Here is a 21,411-nt window from a genome sequence, read left to right on the forward strand (position 1 = left end):
ATGATGGTTTTCCGAAGAAAAGCCAAAATTACTAACAGCTACCGACGCAGTCGATTTTGTACCGAAATTGCATCTTCAGGTAAAAAAGAATTTCAGAACTATCATATCAATTGGAACCGATTTTACGCCACTCTTAATGTTTGAAACTAATATTCAAAGTAGTGGTAGATATTTATTATTTAAACCAATAAACAGAACGTGTTTACATATATTTATAAAAAATATGACAGAAAAACTGATGAGAGTTGAAAAAAAAACATGAATTTCAATGCATATAATAACAATTTAACGAACGTTTACTTAAAAATTTAAATTAACAATAAAAAGAATATATGATCTAATTTCATATAAAAAATGTGATAATGAAATAAAATCTTGTTATGCATAAAAGTTAGTAAAAATGATAAATTTTAATATTTTTAATAATTTGTTAAATAAACAATTGAAAAGTTAAAATTTTCAATAAAAATTGTCAGCATTACAAATATAGGCATGGATGCCATAGTTGCCCGGTATTGGTGGATTACATGATAGCAGATTGGTTGACGGATCACCTATCATTGATAACTTAAGGTCACTGCTGATCAGTATTGTTCAAGCTGCCTGGTATTGGTGCACTGACATGATTGATCCGCGATTTACCTATCATTCTTAACTTGGTAAGTGTCACGGGTGTTCAGTACCGTTCAAGATGTATTCGGATCGACCATGACATCTCCTACCGGTACGAATCAAAGCTTTAATTAACCGATCGTGTGTTCATCCCTGTGTTACCTGATGTATTAGTGCAACTGTCTAGCGTGTTTTATCAAGTTTGTTAGGGTACATATGGGGATTTATTATCGTGTGTTATGGTGTGGTTCCCTATATACCTACGTGCTTACTAATGTGTCTTAATTTGTGATTGTGCATATGTATACGGATACATTGTTTTATGGTGTGGTTATTTAAATGTTTTATCACTGTTTTACGCAAACTTTACTGGATTTTAAGATGTGAATACTTAGGTGTTCTGACATATTTTAGTGAACGTTGTAGTCAGTTTTATATTGATACCTATGTGTTAGAATAAGGACGGTAGACAGTAGAGAGTAATATTTAACAACAAGATAACCGACCATAGCATGACGAGGGGTAGAGAGTACTCTTCGAGGCAGGTAGCGGCGAAGAGGCATTCTGTGTTGAGCGATTGAAGCGAACGGTTGTTTATATACGATTGTACTGAATAAACGAAAGTCAAACTGAAACGTCGAAGATATTTAATAAGCCTAAAATTTTATTTCAAACTTTCTTTTCTAATATCAGAAGTGGGATCATTTTTCAGTGCCTTATTTTCTTTTTCTTACGTGATTCAACGTGTGTGTGTGTATTAATTGTCGGCAAAATGTCTTCTCCTACTCGAACAGGAGCGGGAAGGCCTCGCAGTAGTGCGTCAAATTCAAGCACGAAACAACAGCTTCAAGCGATTTTAGATCGTCTAGCTGTGCTGGAGGATAGTTCAGGTTTGAGGAATTCTAATAAGGACACTGCGGATGGTAGATTGTTAGGTGCAGCGCCACCTGTGCCTGTTGCAACGTCCGTTGCACACACAAGTTCAATGCCGTGCTCGGCATTGAACCGGACTGACGGCACTGACCGGATCATGAGTGCTATCAGTTTCATCCCTGAAAGGTCGAATCATATTTATATCTCAAATTTTGATCCGGCATTAAATGACTTTCAGGTATGGTGCAACGAAGTAGACCATATTTGTACTTTAAATAAATGGGACGACAGAGAATGTTTATCGCACATCGGTAATTGTTTAAAAGGGGACGCACGATCGTGGTTAAACGAGTGGGTAACTAATGATCGCAGCTGGTCGAATTTTAACACTTACAAGGGACCATCCCGAAGTGATAATCACCGATTTTGATGAAACTTGGATATAACGTAGTTCTCGAAAAAATATTCGACACGTATTTTTTTTTAGCTGCTATCATTCATGTTAAGGGGGTGAAAATAGCCCTCGAAGTTGGGGGTTGAAACCATATTTTTGGGAATATCTTCGGAACTAAAGAAGATAATTGAATTCTTTTTTTTGTAAATTGTTCGTCTTTAGATAGGAAATTTTTGTGCGAAAAAAAATTTCAAGAAACTTTATTTGTTTAAATAATATTTAAAAAATTTATCATTTTTGTTTAAATTTTTGCACTAAATGTTGATCTATTTTTTTGCAACTTCGTGTACGTAAACTATGGATAAAAATAGAGGATACGTGTTTTTGGAATTTGTTGTTTTTTGCGATGTTTATTAGATATACATATAATTTAACATCACCTCCTGTGAAGAGGGGCAATCAGCATTTTTATTAAAAATATCATTATTTTTACAATTTTTTACAATATTTTAAACATTTTATACCTCTTCATATGCCGTTAATTGATTTCTGAATAATTGTTGTAAGCGTCGCAGGTATGAGCGTGACGCGGTTATAATCAACGCCGAAAGAAACATAGGCATTTATGGCCAATATTGTTAAAAAATAATTTAATTTATTTTTATTTTCTGAGTTTCTTAAAAAATCCCAATGTTTCCAAAAGTGCTAAATATTTTATTTAGATTTAAGACTTTACACCTGTAAAAGTATAAAAGCAGTATTGGCCATAAAAGCCTATTCCTTGCAACGGTGATTATAACCGCGTCACGCTCATACCTGCGACGCTTACAATAATTATTCAGAAATCAATTAACGGCATATGAAGAGGTATAAAATGTTTAAAATATTGTAAAAAATTATAAAAATAATGATATTTTTAATAAAAACGCTGATTGCCCCTCTTCACAGAAGGTGATGTTAAATTATATATCTAATAAACATCGCAAAAAACAACAAATTCCAAAAACACGTATCCTCTATTTTTATCCATAGTTTACGTACATGAAGTTGCAAAAAAATAGATCAACATTTAATGCAAAAATTTAAACAAAAATGATAAATTTTTTAAATATTATTTAAACAAATAAAGTTTCTTGAAATTTTTTTTCGCACAAAAATTTCCTATCTAAAGACGAACAATTTACAAAAAATAGAATTCAATTATCTTCTTTAGTTCCGGAGATATTCCCAAAAATATGGTTTCAACCCCCAACTTCGAGGGCTATTTTCACCCCCTTAACATGAATGATAGCAGCTAAAAAAAAATACGTGTCGAATGTTTTTTCGAGAACTACGTTATATCCAAGTTTCATAAAAATCGGTGATTATCACTTCGGGATGGTCCCTTGTGAGTTACGTTATTTATCCACCATCTTTACTGTCATTAATTTTCTGACTTTATTACCTATACCTTTTGAATAACCATTAAAAAATAGTTATTATAAACTTTTAATTTCGAATTTTGTGTAAGCAATATGTGAAATCGTTGACCGAAATTGTTACCGTAAGATATAATTGATCACATAAATAATTTTTGGAGGTTTTTGATTTCAAATAGCGAATTTCAGTCCGTGCTACCTCAGAAAAATGCGCGGTGGAAACTGTATAGGTCTTTGTGGCGCGCGCGGTCGGCTAAGTGTTAAGAAAGATTTTGCAGCATTATGTCCGCGAAGAATTGACGTTGCAAATATACTGTTCGACGTGATAAAGGTCAATCATTACTCCACTTATGCGGAGTATGCACGTCGATCACTACTACGTCTGCAGATTGTGACGGGTTTAAGTGACGAACTGATTGTAGCCATAATTATACGAGGAATAACTGATCCTTAAATCTGGGCAACCGCTACAAATGCAAAATTAACTCCTGATGATTTGGTAAATTTCTTTTCCAGCTACATAAAATCAGCGACGTCAAGTAGTGCACGGCCACGTGGAGTAAGTGGTCGTAATTCAGAATCCCAAATGCCGCACAAACGTGATTGTGATTCTTGAAACAAATGTTTTTCATGCGGCCGATATGGGCATAAACAATATAACTGCCCAAAACAAATGAGATTTGAAAATGCTACTGTTGCGGATGCTAGTAGCATTTCTCGAACTATTCCTGTGGTATCCAAAGCAACGAGTTCAAATAGTCAAAATACCAAAATAACATTTTGGTATTGCACACGGTTTTCTGTTCAGTGCTCACATACCGTTCGTCAGTACCTGGCCATATAGCACGAAAGTACAAAGCAGTCGGTACGAGAAATGGACCGTTTTACGGCTCCGAACGTTGTTTTGTAAAACGGCTGCTGCTACGTGCTATACCAGAATGTTCAATGTCTGGTAAAAAGGGTCATCTAAGCTAATTAGCTTTTCGTTAGTTCGCTTTCGCACAATTTATTGCACGATCAAGCCTAAACGGGACAATGGGCAATCCAGGTGAATTCGAGTCTCGCAGCTATCGGCTGTCGTATAATTGATTGTTCCGAAAAAGCCGTGGGGACGTTCAAAAATGGCAATCAGACTCGGGGAAGTCGTTTAAACAATATGTACACTTTTGTTAAAATATCTAGCCATGGGGTAGGGAAAGGCTGAGTGTGTTTTGGAAAGAAAACTATGTTTGACCCGTGAGCATTTTCGTGAGAGCTGCCGGACAGTAACCATCGAAATGTCTCTGCAAAGGACTAACGTAGAATTTTATATTTTTTATATTTACGTCGAGTGCAAAAGGAACGCGAGGTAATCGAAGAGTTCCATGAAGATGGAACGCTAAGCATAGGAAACGTCGCTCGCCATTTAGGGTAAGTAATGTTAATAGTATTTAAACGTTAATATTAAAGTATCCTTCTTCATTTATTAATACATTTCTGTATTTTATTTCAGTATGCATCGCTCCGCAGTACATCGAATTCTTTGAGAGAACGAGATGCACCCGTATAAGTTTATACGGCCGCATAATCTAAATTCTGAGGACTTTTCACAGCACCTGCAATTTTCAACATGGATCTTGGGGGATCATTATTAATCATAGGAGCAGTCCAGGACAATATTAAAATAATTGGCGCCTTTCAGACCCTCTCGGAGGCATCGGGAGGGACAATACCTTTTACCAGGGATTCTCCAGAAAGTGAAAGTGAAAACAAAAGTGTTTTGAAACAAAGACAGTGCAGTGACCTGTGAGTGCCACCAGCTGTGTTATAAGGTGCCAATGTCTGCGACAGGTCAACATCCGCAGGACGACCCAGTGGCAATTACCCCATCACTTTCACTCACGGATTATTAACAAACAGGATTATTTTCAAAGAATGGGTGAGTCCTATTTTAATAAATTTCCTGTAAATTAGTAGAGACGTTAATACATTTGTTAGATCTCACATTGAAACTCTTTTTTATCACAAACAGAATAAGTATTTCCTATTAAAATATGTAAATTCGTTTGCCAATATTATTGTCGGAAATAAAACAAAAAAATTTCGATATTCAATGCCATTTCTTGTCGATAACGAATTGCAGTATTCAATAAATTCCATTTTATACTTTGTGTCAATTACACATAACTAATTCAGATCCTCCTTCATGAGGAATGAATAAATGAACATTACTTTTAATTATTCTGTTCGTTATTTAACTGAGTTTCGATGTAAAGACTTCTTATCAGACGTTAAGACAGTTCCGAGGAAAACTCATTGTCAGTTGACCGCGCTCGCACTCCGGCGACCGGCTCGAAGCTTTCGCTCCCGCTTCTCGGGACGCGTAATCCCGGCGCTCTGATTGGTCCGTGTTTTTCGTTAATAACTCAAAAACAACGCTTCAAACCTGATTTTTGCAAAGGGAAATCTTGCTTAGAATCATGTCAGCTGCCCCCCATTTCAGGGACCTACACGAGTTGTTCTAAATTGTTACTTGTTCTAAATTGTTCCAGAAGAAAAAGTTTCGTACTAATTATTTTGATAAAAATGAAAGAAAAAAAAACAGTTTTTTTGTCTAGCACCCCATTTTTCGAAAATCAAATTTTTTATGGTTGTTTCAGATTGTTCTACTTGTACCAAATATTGTTCCAAAGTAATAATTTCCCAAACAAAGTATTTACAAAGATATATAATAATAAAAAAAACGATGTCGAGCGCGGAAAGAGTATTCTTATATCTTCGGGTATTATTACCATTTTCTAAACACCAAATTGCATATTTGATCTAATAACACTGTCCAACAAATTTAAACTTTTTTTATGTTTTGCAATACCCATTGGGTGATCCTTGTAGAGTTTCTCGTCCTGAACAAGAATCCGAAAACCGAATTGCTCTATCACCTTCAGTTTTTGAAAAACACGAGCTTTTGTAAAAACACGTGTTTTGGGTAGAAAATGCGATATTGCGAGAAAACTAAAAAAGTTAGGATATTCAAATTAGTTTTAGAAGATAGAGGAGAGTGTTCCGATTAAATTGTTATATATATTTGTTATATTGCGTAATTCTAAGTGGGTGTAAATATTGATGAAAGTTTAAAAAACGGCCGTGGTACGCATTTCCTACGTATTATTTTTGCATTTTTAGAAAAAATTATTTGTCTAGCGCGAATTCGCTATACAGTATCGAATTCTATAGACATTTCTGATTAAGAAACTATACGGGGTAAGTGTTGTAGCTGTATGCAATTCCAGTAAATCGAAAAAATATCTGCCGGGAGCACGCACGCGGCGTTTTGCCGCCAGGCGGCGATAGCTCGCTCTCCTCGCCAAGTCAGTGCCGTAGCTACGCGCAATCAACATCAATGATGGGGCTTAATATACATCCACTTTTTATATTTACATTTATTTTTTTTTAATATTATTATTTCATAATTATTATTATTCATATTTTGTTATTATTCGTTATTATTTTTAGCTACCAACGATACAATTATAAAATATTATAACTCAAAATTTTAAAATCAATGATTGAAGACAGTTTTGAAATCTGTTTTTTCTATATTATAAACAGATTTCAAAACTGTCTTCAATCATTTGATTTAAAAATTTTGAGTTATAATATTTTATAATTGTATCGTTGGTAGCTAAAAATAATAACGAATAATAACAAAATATGAATAATAATAATTATGAAATAATAATATTAAAAAAAAATAAATGTAAATATAAAAAGTGGATGTATATTAAGCCCCATCATTGATGTTGATTGCGCGTAGCTACGGCACTGACTTGGCGAGGAGAGCGAGCTATCGCCGCCTGGCGGCAAAACGCCGCGTGCGTGCTCCCGGCAGATATTTTTTCGATTTACTGGAATTGCATACAGCTACAACACTTACCCCGTATAGTTTCTTAATCAGAAATGTCTATAGAATTCGATACTGTATAGCGAATTCGCGCTAGACAAATAATTTTTTCTAAAAATGCAAAAATAATACGTAGGAAATGCGTACCACGGCCGTTTTTTAAACTTTCATCAATATTTACACCCACTTAGAATTACGCAATATAACAAATATATATAACAATTTAATCGGAACACTCTCCTCTATCTTCTAAAACTAATTTGAATATCCTAACTTTTTTAGTTTTCTCGCAATATCGCATTTTCTACCCAAAACACGTGTTTTTACAAAAGCTCGTGTTTTTCAAAAACTGAAGGTGATAGAGCAATTCGGTTTTCGGATTCTTGTTCAGGACGAGAAACTCTACAAGGATCACCCAATGGGTATTAAAAAACAAAATTTGTGTTGAACAGTGTAATTAACGTAACAACCTGGAACAACTTTGATTTTTACCAGAACAAATTTTTCCCCTTTTTTTGACATTTTTGACCTATAACGGCGTGATAGCGGCATCAAACTGGAGAACAATATCAAATGAGCACAGAACAATCTGGAACATCTTTAATTTTTGTCAGAATAATTTTTTTAAGGGCACTTTACTCCTGGAAATAAACAAATTTTTCCCTTTATGTGTTATTTTTCACTGATGATGACGATTTTTTTTTTACGGGGGAAATCTTCGAACGATACCCCGCATCCTTGGGGGAGGGCGCGGGGTTATGTGGGATTTTTACCCAATAAAACCCCTACGGTGGTCCTTCCTCGGCGCATGAGGGAGGCCCACGAATTCTCAAGGAACACGACTATGGAGGGCTGCCTTCTATCGCGATCTTCTATTTTGGCGGCACTATATAATGTTTTAAATGGTTAATGGTGATGAAAACCTGCTAAAAAAGATTATAACTGGTGATGAATCTGGGGTGTATGTTTATGATCCCGAAATAAAACGACAATCTTCACAGTGGAAGCTGTCGTCGAAGCCACGACCGAAAAAAAAGCACGCCAAAGTCGGAGCGATATCAAGTCGTTGCATATTGTTCTTTTTAATTATGAGGGTGTTGTACACCACGAATATGCTCCTAGAGGTCAGACAATCAACAAAAGCATAATATTATCTTCAAGTTATGAAAAGATTACGTGACGCAATTAGAAGAAAACGGCCTCAGTTTTGGTCAAACGGTGATTGGCTTCTTCATCACTGCGACCTCGAAATCTTTCCAACATGGAGAAATTTCGTGTTTCAAAAGAATGGATGAATTTCATTGAGGAAGAGGGTAAATAAAAATTATTTAGACGTAATTAAGCCTCAAAAATCATGATAGTTTATTGGCTCGAATGATTCGAGTTAGGGGAAAAAGCCTTGCGGCATAAAAAAACCCCTTGCACAATATGTATTTGTTAATGATTATACGGTGAAAGTGTGAGTAAATAAGTATACGTTGTGTATATTGTTGAGTTTGATTATTGATTTGATTTGGGGAGCACAGGGTCTCGCTCAATGTTGTTTGATTTGATTTGAGGAGCACAAGGTCTCGCTCAAGGTTGTTTCGATTCGTGTTATAATCCACGTTGTATGAGATTATTCACGATGATCTATTCGAGGAGTGTAGGGTCCCGCTCGAATAGTGTTATGATTGATCTTCGAACCACCCTGCAATGGTTATTCTACGTTACGTTACGCGGAACTGCTTGACTCTCAATCTGAACCGCACAAGACTCAACGTTCGACTGACTGTGTTTTTGTAGAAGAAATCGCCTGAACACCCTCGCGTCTCCGAAGGTGACAGTTAAGAATCACTCTATGCTTTCGTTTGTTAAAACTGTGCACAAAAAAGAGGTATAGCTGTTAGCTGATTTATGGCAAGCACATGTTTACGGTAAGACTGGTTCGGATAGGATTTGATAGACAAAAGGGTCCTCAGTGACCCGTATTTCGAGGTATAAACTACTCACGGCGGTCCACGCGCCAAACCACTTGAACCCTGCAATAAATTCCTTAGTCGCGACAAAGGTCTCGGTTCGCGACCGAACAATCACGATGTCGCGCCAGCGCATGCATGGAATCTTGTGCAGCAATATTTGACGAAGCACAAAGTTATACAGCTCCGCCAGCCTCCGTACAGTCTTGATGTAGCTCCCTGCAATTTTTGGTTGTTTCTAAGATTGACAATGCCACTCAAAGGATATCGATTCGACGATAAAGAAACGGTCGAAACTAATACGACGAACACTGTAGATGCTATTCCGAAAAACGAGTTTCAGGACTGTTTCCATAAGTGAAAAGGTCGTTGACAGCGTATTCTACAATCAAATGGGGACTACTTCGAAGGATGCCACCAGCCCGATGACGCAGGATAACACCAGCAGGGAAATATGAAGGAAGGTCGGATACTTTTGGGACAGACCTCGTATATGTTTAATTTGACAACCGCTGTGTGACTTTCTGGTTTTTCCTTCAAAATTCAACTGTCTCCTGCAAATCTGCTATATCCGTTAACAATATAACCAACATTTTCCTTGCTGGACGTTCTAATCTTTTCAATAAATCTTGTTTTTAACAACTCCGTACCCTGTGCAATTCCTACCATAGCTACCATACTATTTATTATTACCTTTCATTTTATGATAATAACAACGTCCTAGTTTATTTAGTTACCATATTTTAGTGCGAAATATGTGCGCCTCATTAATTTCACAATTTATTCTATCAATTTCATACATCCGTAATAGAATTTTCAAATTTGACATTGGATACATAATTGTAAAGAAATGTAAATTCACCAATTTCTGTCACGTCCACCGGACTTTACAACTTTCCACTACTGACTCTTGTGTGCTGCTGAACACGTCTACTCTCTTCGAAGGAAGTAAACCGACTGAAGGCGATCGAACAATATTCTCCCTCGTGGACTTACTTCGTAGGAATATAAATTATCAACATTATTCGAAAAAGTTTCTTCTTTTACGATTTCTTGCAGCCAATAATTTTTTTAATGACCCACTATACAAAGTCAGGCTATAGATATCAATCGATTTATTCGCACCCTTCCTAAATATGAATAAATAATTCTAAAATCGTAGAACCTGTCAATCATTTTACTCCGGCAAAAAATTTCTTACAACATTTTATGAAAATATTCTTTGAAAATGTGATGTTCTTGGAGAGCTACGGAAAACAGAGGGTGCATAAGTAACTCGGAAATCAGTTGTGTTTAAGCCGACACTTGCGATGGTCGAACTGAGTGGCTGCAATAAACTCTGTGTCTCTTTTCTGTCAGTGTTAGGACTTTGGCCCTACGGAAGCAAAAAATTCCGATTATTTAAAAATATTTTCATCAGCATTAGTATTTGGTTTTCTATACTTGCACAGGTACCGACTATCAGCTTGTTAATTTATTAATTCATGCATCCATGAACTTTTTCTAATATAATGGAGGAAGGGAAATGTATTCATTAATAACCCATCGCTTATTTTATTCTTTTTAACCGACTTCGAAAAAGGAGGAGGTTACTCAATTCGATCAGTATATTTTTTTTTTTTCTTTCTATGTATGTTCACCGATTACGCCTAGCTGGGTGGACCGATCGGAACAGAACCTTTTGCATCTGGTAGGTTCTGACTCCCCATTGGTACCATTATAAAAAAATTTTTCATTTTTTAATTGCAAAGTATTGTTATTGCAAAACAATCGGCAACTTTTGAAATAAACTTTTCTCGATTTTAGTGCGCTTTTAATATCTTATCACGGACATGATTCTGAACAATTTTGTTCATATACAAATTTCGCGGAAAGGTTTAGTTTTCGAGATATTTGCGAAAAATTGTTATTAACTTTTGAAATCAACTTCGAACGATTTTAATGTCCTTTTAATATGCTGTCAGTGGCATGGTTCTGGACAACCTTTTCCTTATGTATAACTGACGGAAAGCTTTAGTTTTCGAGATATTAACGAAAAAAAAAAAAATTGAAAAACGAATATCTATGTTGTCTTTTACTTAATTATGTTCATGGCATTTACGCAGACAAAAAAAAAAGCCCGGAAGAACTGTCTCACAGTATCCTATACAATTCCCCTCATTCCACTAAAAAGCGTGAAATAAAATAATTTTAAGAAAAAAAAAATACCCTAATAATTTTTTTAATTAAAAACAACCTAATAATTTTTAGAACAAGTACGTTTTTATTGCAAAAGATATAAAAAATGTATCAAAAAAAAACTTGTAAAAAGTGAACTTTATCTTCCAAGGCATATAAATCTCATAATTTTCAAATTTTTTAGTTGTATTTAGGTTCAATTAACAACTATGGATATGAATAAGTTAATTCAGTTTCTTTTGTTTCGAAAAGATACAGAGGATGCTACGCGTCATACCATTTGCTCACTTTCCCTCAGATCTGCTACCCTAATACATCAATAAGACAAACTTAAAAAAAATATGTTTTCGTTCCTTAATATACATGTTAATATGTATCTAAGTTCCTAAAATATACCACTACTTTTTTCTGTGCAGAAAAATTCGCGAATATTCCGCAAATTTTGCGGACATAAATGTATTTCCTCCCTTAATCGGCAACTTGTAAGAACCAACATTTACAATTAGTGAAGAATCAACAAAATGACCATTTTCAACAATCAAATTTGTTATGCATCCGATAAGAGATTTATTTAATTTAATTATTATCAAGCAGACAAAATTTGTATGTGTGTCTTTTAAGTTCTCATAAAATATAATTTCGAAACATACACAGGTTTTGTTTCGCACACGATACCATTATTTCGTGTAACGATTTTACAAAATACTGATTTTTCCGTTTTATTGCAAATTAACTATATATATTGTGTTTTTAACTCAATGGAGGTAACAATTGACGGTATAATTAAACGATTTAGTTTCTAGCCTTTATCACCGTGGAATTGACGTTACATCGAGTGTTAAGGAACCTGACGCTTATGACTATATCCATGGGCTCACTTGTAAAATATCATGCAATTTGGTATCAAGCTAATATAGTAAGTTACAAAATCTAGCAGCAAGTTACAAATAAAAACAACACCGTATAACGTAGGTAAAAGGCTTTATAGATCGAATTAAATTCCATTGGCAAACGAACAACGACGTGGTACTTCAAATTATGCAGAAGTACAACTCTTTGGGAAAACAGCTGTCAATACTTTTTGCATGTAAATAAAAATTTCAAGGTTCGTAACTTCGGAAGTACAAAAATGAACATGACATATACTTTGCAGCATTTACCTACCCGGTGGGTGCCATAATGTTGTTATATCACTTCTCACCTATTATTTTGGATAAAATTGCGCCCCTCAATGAATCTCGTCCAATAAAGTCTCCAACAGATGCGGAACTTTTTTTCGATAAAGAGAGACATCCTATTCCCGCTATTATTGTTTACTATTTATGGACGGTGGTATTTGCAGTTACATATATAGGAACAGAATCATTAACGATTATGATCTGCTTACATACCGCCAGTTTGTTTGAAGTTACTAGGTAATATTATGTGGTTAATTAATCAGATAAACATAATTCATAACTAAATATGTATATGTATAGTATTTATATATGGAATATTTCATTTAAATTGATACATACATAGATTATTAAATAGTTGAAGGTATTGTAAAGGAATAATTAACTATAAGAATTTCTTCAAGGAAGATGCACTTCATATCTAATAAGAAGACTCTGTTTATATCTGAATAGGCGGTATACCACCATTGGCGGGTATTATACTGTTCATCTAATCGAGTTATTTATCATTGTTTTCAGTTATCATTTCCAAGCAGCCATTTTCATCGAAGTAACTAACACTTGCATTCCACGCAAACATACGAATAATAAGAATATCAGTTACTTAATTAAAACTGTGATTATGCACGAAGAAGTAATTCGGTATGTACTTTTTCACGCTCACCTTAGCAAATTCTAATATTTTTAGTGAATTACGTAATTTACAGGAAATTTAATTTAGAATAGGCAGAATTTAAATTTTAAATAGTCAATACATTTTCATTGCGAATGGTATCAAGTAATTGTGTATATTTTTCACGCAATCAATGTAAACTACTAACTCAGTTCATTTCTTAAATTTATGATCGTACTTTTTTTAATTGATACTATCGGTTTTGAAGGTTTTGCAGTGATTTTAACGACTATATGAAATTATCGTATACTCCTCTAATAATACTGGGGGTAATTTCTCTGAGCATAAATTTATTTTTCGTGAGTAATTTATGTCGGGAATATTATCTGAAATAAACAATTGCAGGAACGAGAATTATAGGGTCACTGAATTTCGTTATTTATTTCAGCTGTCTCAACCGGTACACCGGTTGGTAAATGCTGGAGAAATACTGTTATACGTACTATTATTCGCTGCTGTAGTACAATACATGTTTTTGATCAATTTTACGATTCAGTATGCGATAGACGGTGCTGCCAACATTTCTATGAGCATGTACATGTTTTGATGTTATATGTATACAGAATTTCGCACCATAACTTACTGTATAGTCGGTAGCAAATAATAATTGGAATGATTCACATTGTTCTTCCAACTATTGTCATTAATTTTATCAACACAAACTCTATTATCCTTCATATTTTGAAATTATTTTTTCATTTTATTATCACATTTTCACTTTTAATACATTCCACGCCGGATCGAATTTCTATGTACGCTCTACGCTTTATGATTAAATACTTTTATTTGTAACAAAAGTATAATATTCTAATTTTATTTAGAAGACACTAATGTAATAAATTCAATTTTCTACGAATTGTCTTATCAAACACGTGGTCGAAAATTTACAGCGTTCTACAATGAAAATTCTGAATGACATGAACGAAAAGTTTAGCGTGAAGCATATGCGAATATCGTCGCAAATAGTAATTGTACTCGTAATCGTAATCCCGTTCGCTCATGACTCGTTGAACTCTGATTCGTCGCGCCGCGCCACGGTTGCGTGCTTTTATTTGCGTGGCGACCGAACTTTCTCGATCTTAATTTTTAAACGATTCGCACGTTTTCGGTATTCGTTGAAACTGCGAACGTTTCATGAAATACTCGCTTCGCTTGCCGTTTCGACAGCAATCACACCCTCACACGGACACACACTCACTCAGGGTCTACACGCACTAACGTAAACGTGAGTAACGGCTGTAACCAAGCAGCTGTTAATCACGCAGTGTTTTTGTCATCTTTCTTTTGTTTCTAATTCGCAATTTTTCACTTTTCGCCTTGTACATGTAAGGTGAAGTGGGGTAAATGTAGACTGGTTTTTGTAAAGTTGGTATTTAAACGTAAGTATTTCCAGTCTGCTATGTAAATACTTAACGCTGTCGATATCGAACGCTTTGCACAATTACTACTATTTAATTAATATTAACTAGGACCTTAATTTTCCTGGTACATTTTGATTTTGATAGGAAATTGTTTAAAATGTGAACTACTCTGCACTTTCCTCGAAAATGAGGTAAGATCGTAACTTGAAGTTAAAAATACTTCGAAACTTTATTTCATGTGCAATGAGGCAAGATCAGAATTATTAACAAATCTACTATAAAATGCCAGATATATTTGAGGAAAATACGTGTATTTTTGTGCGCCATCTATGACGAATAGCTCACATCAACTTGTAGTACATTACTACATACTAGAAGGAGAAATTTCGCTCATATTGTAATAGAAATAGCCTGTATATACACTTGCCTCGCGTACGAACTTACCCCACTTCACCTTATGTGATATTCTTATGTTGATGTATAATGTACATAAATGAATTATACTTTGAAATGATCCGTTAAGAATTTATTAATTTGTCACAGTCGAACGATCACATAATTATTTGTTAATATTTACAGATACAACACCAGCTGGTATAAAACGTCTGTAGCCACGCAGAAATTACTACAGATGGTCATACTAAGAAGCAATAAAGGGTCTACTTTCAAATTTTATAATATGTTCGATGCATCACTGCGAGGTTTCTCGGTGGTACGTTATTATCAATTCTATTAAAAAATTACTCACCCCTTAATTTTATTTTAATCTAAATCTTCCTATTTCAGCTTTTTCAAACGTCATTATCCTACTTTACGGTGCTGGTATCCTTACAATAATGATCATCTAAATGTATAGTTATGATTCTGCAACATGCCCAATTGCGTCATATTATATAATAAAGCGTTATATGATTTTTCATCATAATATGATTTTCAAATCATAAATTAGTAAATTAATTTCTAATAATCTGCTTTTTAGTTAATCTAAAGTAAATCGAATATGAATTAAATGAATTATTTTCCTATAAAAAAAAAATACATTATAAAGTTAAAATAGGTTAATATTTTTGACACAATGTACACAAATTCATCATGATATAACGAGGCTGCATTCAAAACACAGTATAAGCTAGAAAGAACTCTAAAAATTTCAATAATATCAAATTTCAATAATATCAATAATATCAGTAAGACATTCACCAAGGGATTCCCGGAAGTCTCTCTACACAGTGGAATAATATTTGCTAAGAAAAGATGTTGCGTTTTAATGCATTAACTCTGGAAGATACACCGGTAAAGCTGTCAGAATCATTCGATATGTTTTACTTCTTCCACTGAATTTCTCCTGCCTTCGGGCCGATTGGAAATCTTTCCTGCGGAAATCAGATAGAGACATGTTCATTTGTCTAAACGGGCATACGCATATAGCTGCCACCACACCTCTATTCCCTTGCTAGTTTGTGAAAGTTCTTCTCCAAATGGGTTATGGCGCCGAGCCGTTGCAAACCTGGGGAGCTGCTCTGCAACTCTCAGCACCCATAATATCAGGATCATTTCTAAAACATTTAATGGGGCAAACATCTAATGCGAAGGCTACTTTGACAAATCTCTACATCGCATCGCGTTTCCTATTACGGTCTTCTCTCGGATATTAAACGTCGAATTCAAAAGCTGTCCTGCGGCATGCATCTTCTGACTACCTCACGTACATGCTATCTGCGATTGCACTTGACCCAGCGTCCTGGGATTTTACTTACGTAAATTTATGGTCTACAGAAGTGTTGTCTGCCTGAGAATCCAAGATTTTGAACCGGACACCACACACGCCAATCCGTAGGTAGCAGTGGTCAGCTGGTACTCCAAAACTTTGCCGTGGTACGTGATTCGTGACATTTACCAAGTGTCAAACGTTCTTGTTACAAGGAACTGTTGCGACGCGGCGTAAAAATCGACACATGTCTAAATTTCCGTCGAACATGTTCATTGCGTTGCGATCGGCAGTTTAAAACAGACCACCGGGTTTTCAACAGCAAAGAGAAAATAAAAAGTCCTTAAAGTTATTTATGAATAACTGTTCATGCGCGTCCATTCGCGTTTGTTATCCGTGGTTATTATATTAGGCAACTAGTAAACAATAGCAACAAAATATTGCAGTCAAAAAAGCTAATTAAAAGTAATAGTAAAGTGAAATGAGTTCGCTGACCAGGCTGTGACATCAGTTATTATGCAGTGTATGTCATTTTACGAAAGATCAAGATTGATGAAGTCATTTTCGCGTTCGGATGCGCGTAATTCTCGCGTTCTGATCCGTATTTTTCGTTAAAAATTAAAAAATTAAGTTTTAGTCAACAATTTCGCAAAGGAATAAAATAATTTTAAGAAAAAAAAATACGCCGACTTCGAAATGCACTAAAAAGTATAAAATAATTTCTATTTCCTAATGAAGTAATTTCTATTTCATTCAATCATACAATTACGTCACAGATATGAATGAAACCTATTTACTCGTTAGGTGGTATATTAAATACATTTCAACCTTTTCGGAGGCGGCGCAAAATTAAAAGATTTTCTTGAACATATCAACCTTTGGACAGCCGAACATAGGCAAAGCTTTTATAGCTATTTTTTTTTCTAAACATATAACTCGACAGCGCGCCGCGAAGTAGGTGTTAGTGCGTATAGAATGTAACTATGGTCTATCTAGATTCATAGAATATGCGACGGAATTACGTTCACAGGTGATTTTAAATTATATATCTAATAAACATTGCAACAAACAACAAATTCCAAAAACACGTATCCTCTATTTTTATCCATAGTTGACGTACACGAAGTTGCAAAAAAAATAGATCAACATTTAGTGCAAAAATTTAAACAAAATTTATAAATTTTCAAAATATTATTTAAACAAATAAAGTTTATTGAAATTTTTTTCGCACAAAAATTCCCTACTTAAAGACGAACAATTTATAACAAAAAGAATCCAATTATCTTCTTTAATTTCGGAGATATTCCCAAAAATATGATTCCAACCCTCAACTTCGAGGGCTATTTTCATCCTTTCGATGTGAACGATGGCCGATAAAAAAAAATACGTGTCAAATATTTTCTTGGGAACTATCTTTCACATAAGTTTCATTAAAATCGGTGTGTCGCGGTTCACTATGTTTCCTTGTTAAGGACGTGACAGCCGCTTATCGATACCACAACTATATGTTCAAAGATCATCACAGTAACTGACAATATATTTTTTACGTTTCGACGAACATAACGAGAAGCTTCAAAGTTTAAAAACAATTAAATGCTAGCAACATTACATATTCTTTATAATTACAGGAAATGGTCCTTCGTATGGATGTTGCAGAAATCCTTTCGTTACGTCAACGCGAACAAAAACGTGAGATATATTAGTTAAGTCTATGAGTACAAATATTTTCTTTCCTCCATGTCGCGAACCCGTAACAGATCATAACTTTTGAAAATGCCCCTGGTGTCGATCAACTAAATTCTATTGGTTCTGCGTTATTTCTGTGCGAATATCTAAAAAGTTTTGTTGGTAAACGCAGGGTCTGTCTCAGTATAAACTAATTTTGCGACGAATGCTTTCAAGTCTGTTCGAAAAGCTGAACGAATTGCTAACAACATAATTGGTAATATATCAGTCCAACGTTCATCACCATGACACTTTATGACTCGTGTCAGTTATCTTTAAAAACGACCGACCATACTGTTCGTTGCTGGATGATACGCAATTGTGTTCAAATGCGTTGAACCTACGAAAAAACTTAATTGACTGAATAATTTGGATTCAAATTGTCTACTCCGATCAGCAGTAATTCGTAGAGGTGTACCAAAACGTGCGATCTAATTGCTTAACAAAGCTCTCACGATTCTTTCTGTTTCAATGTTCTCAATCGGGAACACTTCTGACCAATGAGTAAATTGATTCACGCAAGTGAGACATTATTTAAAATGGCACAATTATATTAACAGACCCATTATATCAATATGTATGTGTTTGAATCCACGGAAGACAATGCAAACTTACCGCCGGAGCTTATACAATGCCTACTTATTTTCGCGCTCTGCCATTTTAAACAACTTTGAACACTTTTTGACCATTTGTGACAAACCTTCTCCGTTGACGGTCACTCGAAGCTTTTCTGTACTAGTTTTACTATGGCTTTAACAGCCGGATGTGAGAGCCTATGCACAGATGCAGTTCATAGGAATTCGATTTCCTCGGCTCAACTCCTTGTCCTACAGCAACGTATCACACTTGTGACGCACTCTACAGTTTGAATGTGATAAACTAGCCTCGAATTTTCATTGCAATTGAGTTTCCTGTTTAATTCTGATTGTAGTCTGTGTAATCAAGAATCCCCGAACACATAAGGTACCTACCATTTTAATATTCTTCAGTTGACTTCACGTTGTAAGGGTAATTAGTTGGATGCGAATGACGCAACTGTTCAGAAATTGTAGGTTAAGGAGTTAAGTTAATGAGAAATAATTAGTTTATCCCTTATTCGCGAATAATTGCATATTATTATTAATTGTTTTATTCATTATTTCATTCAATTTTGACGCAATCACACAGTCACGGTACTTGTTCGCGACTGCAATAAACTGTCACGCTCGCTCCCATAGCTGTCACGGCAGGGTGGTGTTTTTCGTTCATAATATACATCCAGCATCCTCTGTAATTATGCCCACTTCTACCCATGCTTCCATGTTTAAACAAACTTATCATTTGCGTCATCGTTTCTTGAACTATTGTTCGCAACAAAATATTTTAAACATACGAATTTAAAGAAACGAGATCATTTATCTCGAAAGTTCGAGAACGGAAAACATAAACAGTATTTCAAGCAAATTCGTTGCTGATGAGCGTGTCGTCCCGTGTACGTGCGCTTATGAGTGAGTGAGTGAGTGAGTGAGTGAGTGAGTGAGTGAGTGAGTGAGAGAGTGAGAGAGTGTGAGAGAGAGAGAGAGAGAGAGAGAGTGAAAACGCGGCGAACGTTAGGAAACGATCGCGAGGCTTCGAGCAACCGAAGATTCGCGAATCGTTCGAATACCGAAAATCGGGAATGTTCGATCGTCGCGTAAATATACTCACACACAAATACACACAAAAAAAGGCTTTCGTCAGAGCCATATGATGTGCAAAATCTGTCCTGCAGCCTCTCAGAGGTGCATATCGGGTAATGCTAATGCCGCCGGTATATGCCATAAATGCAAGGGTTTCTTTAAAGTTCTGTATCTTTGCGGGAAAAAATGGTAGCGGTTTCTCACATACTAGAAATTAAAGATGAAGGTTTGTACTTTATGCTGCTTTAAACAGTATCACCAAAAAAAATGTGGCAAGTCCATGCATTTCGTCAAACTTTGTAATTTTCAATATAGCTAACATGACCTCACATTTACGGTGTTATTGTGGTAGTGATGCATCAAATCTAAAATCAAACTACAGGGTCTTAAAGTAGAGATCTCAAGCTTTAATTTGAAAAAAAAAGAGCATAACTTTGCGATGATTTTTCACGGAGTTATCATCAGTCAAATTTGGTCAATTTTTGCCTAAAATTTTTCTATGCCATATTTCTTTTGAGCAGTGTATTATCTCTCTGTGTACACTTCTCGCCAGGCAATCGCCGATCGTTTCTCGTTTTTTTACATTTATACTGCGACGAATCGGTGAGGAAACGGGGAAGAGGTTCCTTCAGGTTTAGGACGACCAGGGAAAGTGGTCCTCCACAAACCGAAGCTCACATCCACGGACGATTTTTACTTCGGGGCGCCACACAGTGGCGAAAAACGGCGAAAATGTGGACAAAACTAATATCTTCGATTCTGAGATAAATTATTCAAATGTTTTTCGATAAGGTGATTATATTAATGTTATAAATTAATTTTTTGTGTTAAAAATCGAATTTTTATTTGTCAGTTAACTAATACGGTTAGTTAACTAGTACGTATGAATTTTTATCTCGGAAACTATTTATCGAAATTAATTGAATCTTTCTGCATTTTAATCTTGAATGTTTGAACTATCATAATAATATTTTTTTCATTAACAAATTCATTCTTTAATATAAAAAATTGTAAATAAATTTTTATTTTTTAAATTGTTGAATAAACTTTAAATATCTAATATGTAATATACAGGGTGTTCGGCTACTGGTGGGCATAATTTTAGGGAGTGGTAGCTGGAGTGATTCTGAACAACTTTCTCCTTTACCAAAATGCTGGTTAAAGCTTAGCTTTTGAATTATTAATGAAAAACACTGACCAATGAGAGCGCGTATAGATCGGTCTCGCGACAGCGTGAGTGACAGCTTCGAATATGACGGTCGATCGTCGTCGTGAACAAATGTATCGATACTGTCGGTATAACGTCGGTATAACGTCGGTATAAAGTCGGTATAAAAGAAAGCTGTTAGATGAAAGTTACACAGTAACTTTAGATGAAAGTTACATTGAATAATGAATAAAAAAGTCTATATTATTGTTGAATTATCATTCATTCATGAATAAGAAATAACAAAATTAGTCTCTACTCACGTAATCAAAATAAATCGAATTTATTCAATACGTTTATTCGTTATCCCAAAGAAATAATAGATAAAATATGGAAAATTATTTTCGTTAGATATTGTAATAATGAAAAAGAACAAATCCTCATTTTTAAAAAATTGAATAACTTTTCTATTCAACAAATAAAAATGTGAATTGAATAATTAACAAATTTAAATGTAGCTCACCCATTAAACCCCAAATAATCACAATAAAAATGCGTCTCTGTCACCGGTGCTTACTGTTAGTATAAATCAATCACCATGCAGAAACTCTCAAAAAACTCTCAAGAAACTTCATTGTCACCTATCACTTT

At 34.9% G+C, this 21,411-nt stretch overlaps 1 protein-coding gene and 1 long non-coding RNA gene across 2 annotated transcripts; both read left to right on the plus strand.

Annotated features, from left to right (window-relative positions):
* Positions 1–4,820: 4,820 nt before the first annotated feature.
* On the plus strand, positions 4,821–15,473 carry LOC143264148 (uncharacterized). Its single transcript, XM_076529973.1, has 7 exons — positions 4,821–5,215; positions 12,110–12,229; positions 12,286–12,400; positions 12,467–12,728; positions 13,008–13,130; positions 15,102–15,234; positions 15,309–15,473. Exons 2-7 carry the CDS (start codon positions 12,170–12,172, stop codon positions 15,357–15,359), a joined length of 744 nt encoding a protein of 247 aa, XP_076386088.1. The 5' UTR covers positions 4,821–5,215; positions 12,110–12,169; the 3' UTR covers positions 15,360–15,473.
* LOC143264149 (uncharacterized) lies at positions 13,184–13,795 on the plus strand. The gene is made up of 2 exons (XR_013037666.1): positions 13,184–13,460; positions 13,550–13,795. It is a non-coding gene; the product is annotated as an uncharacterized LOC143264149 (long non-coding RNA).
* Positions 15,474–21,411: the final 5,938 nt, after the last annotated feature.

Source organism: Megachile rotundata, chromosome 3 (assembly GCF_050947335.1).
Source record: "Megachile rotundata isolate GNS110a chromosome 3, iyMegRotu1, whole genome shotgun sequence".
NCBI classification, from domain to species: Eukaryota; Metazoa; Arthropoda; class Insecta; order Hymenoptera; family Megachilidae; genus Megachile; species Megachile rotundata.

Coding starts and splice junctions, on each gene's coding strand:
- LOC143264148 (XM_076529973.1), top strand. CDS start 12,170: ATGACTATATCCATGGGCTCACTTGTAAAATATCATGCAATTTGGTAT. Junction 12,729..13,007: donor AGTTTGTTTGAAGTTACTAG/GTAATATTATGT, acceptor CATTGTTTTCAG/TTATCATTTCCAAGCAGCCA. Junction 15,235..15,308: donor CACTGCGAGGTTTCTCGGTG/GTACGTTATTAT, acceptor TTCCTATTTCAG/CTTTTTCAAACGTCATTATC.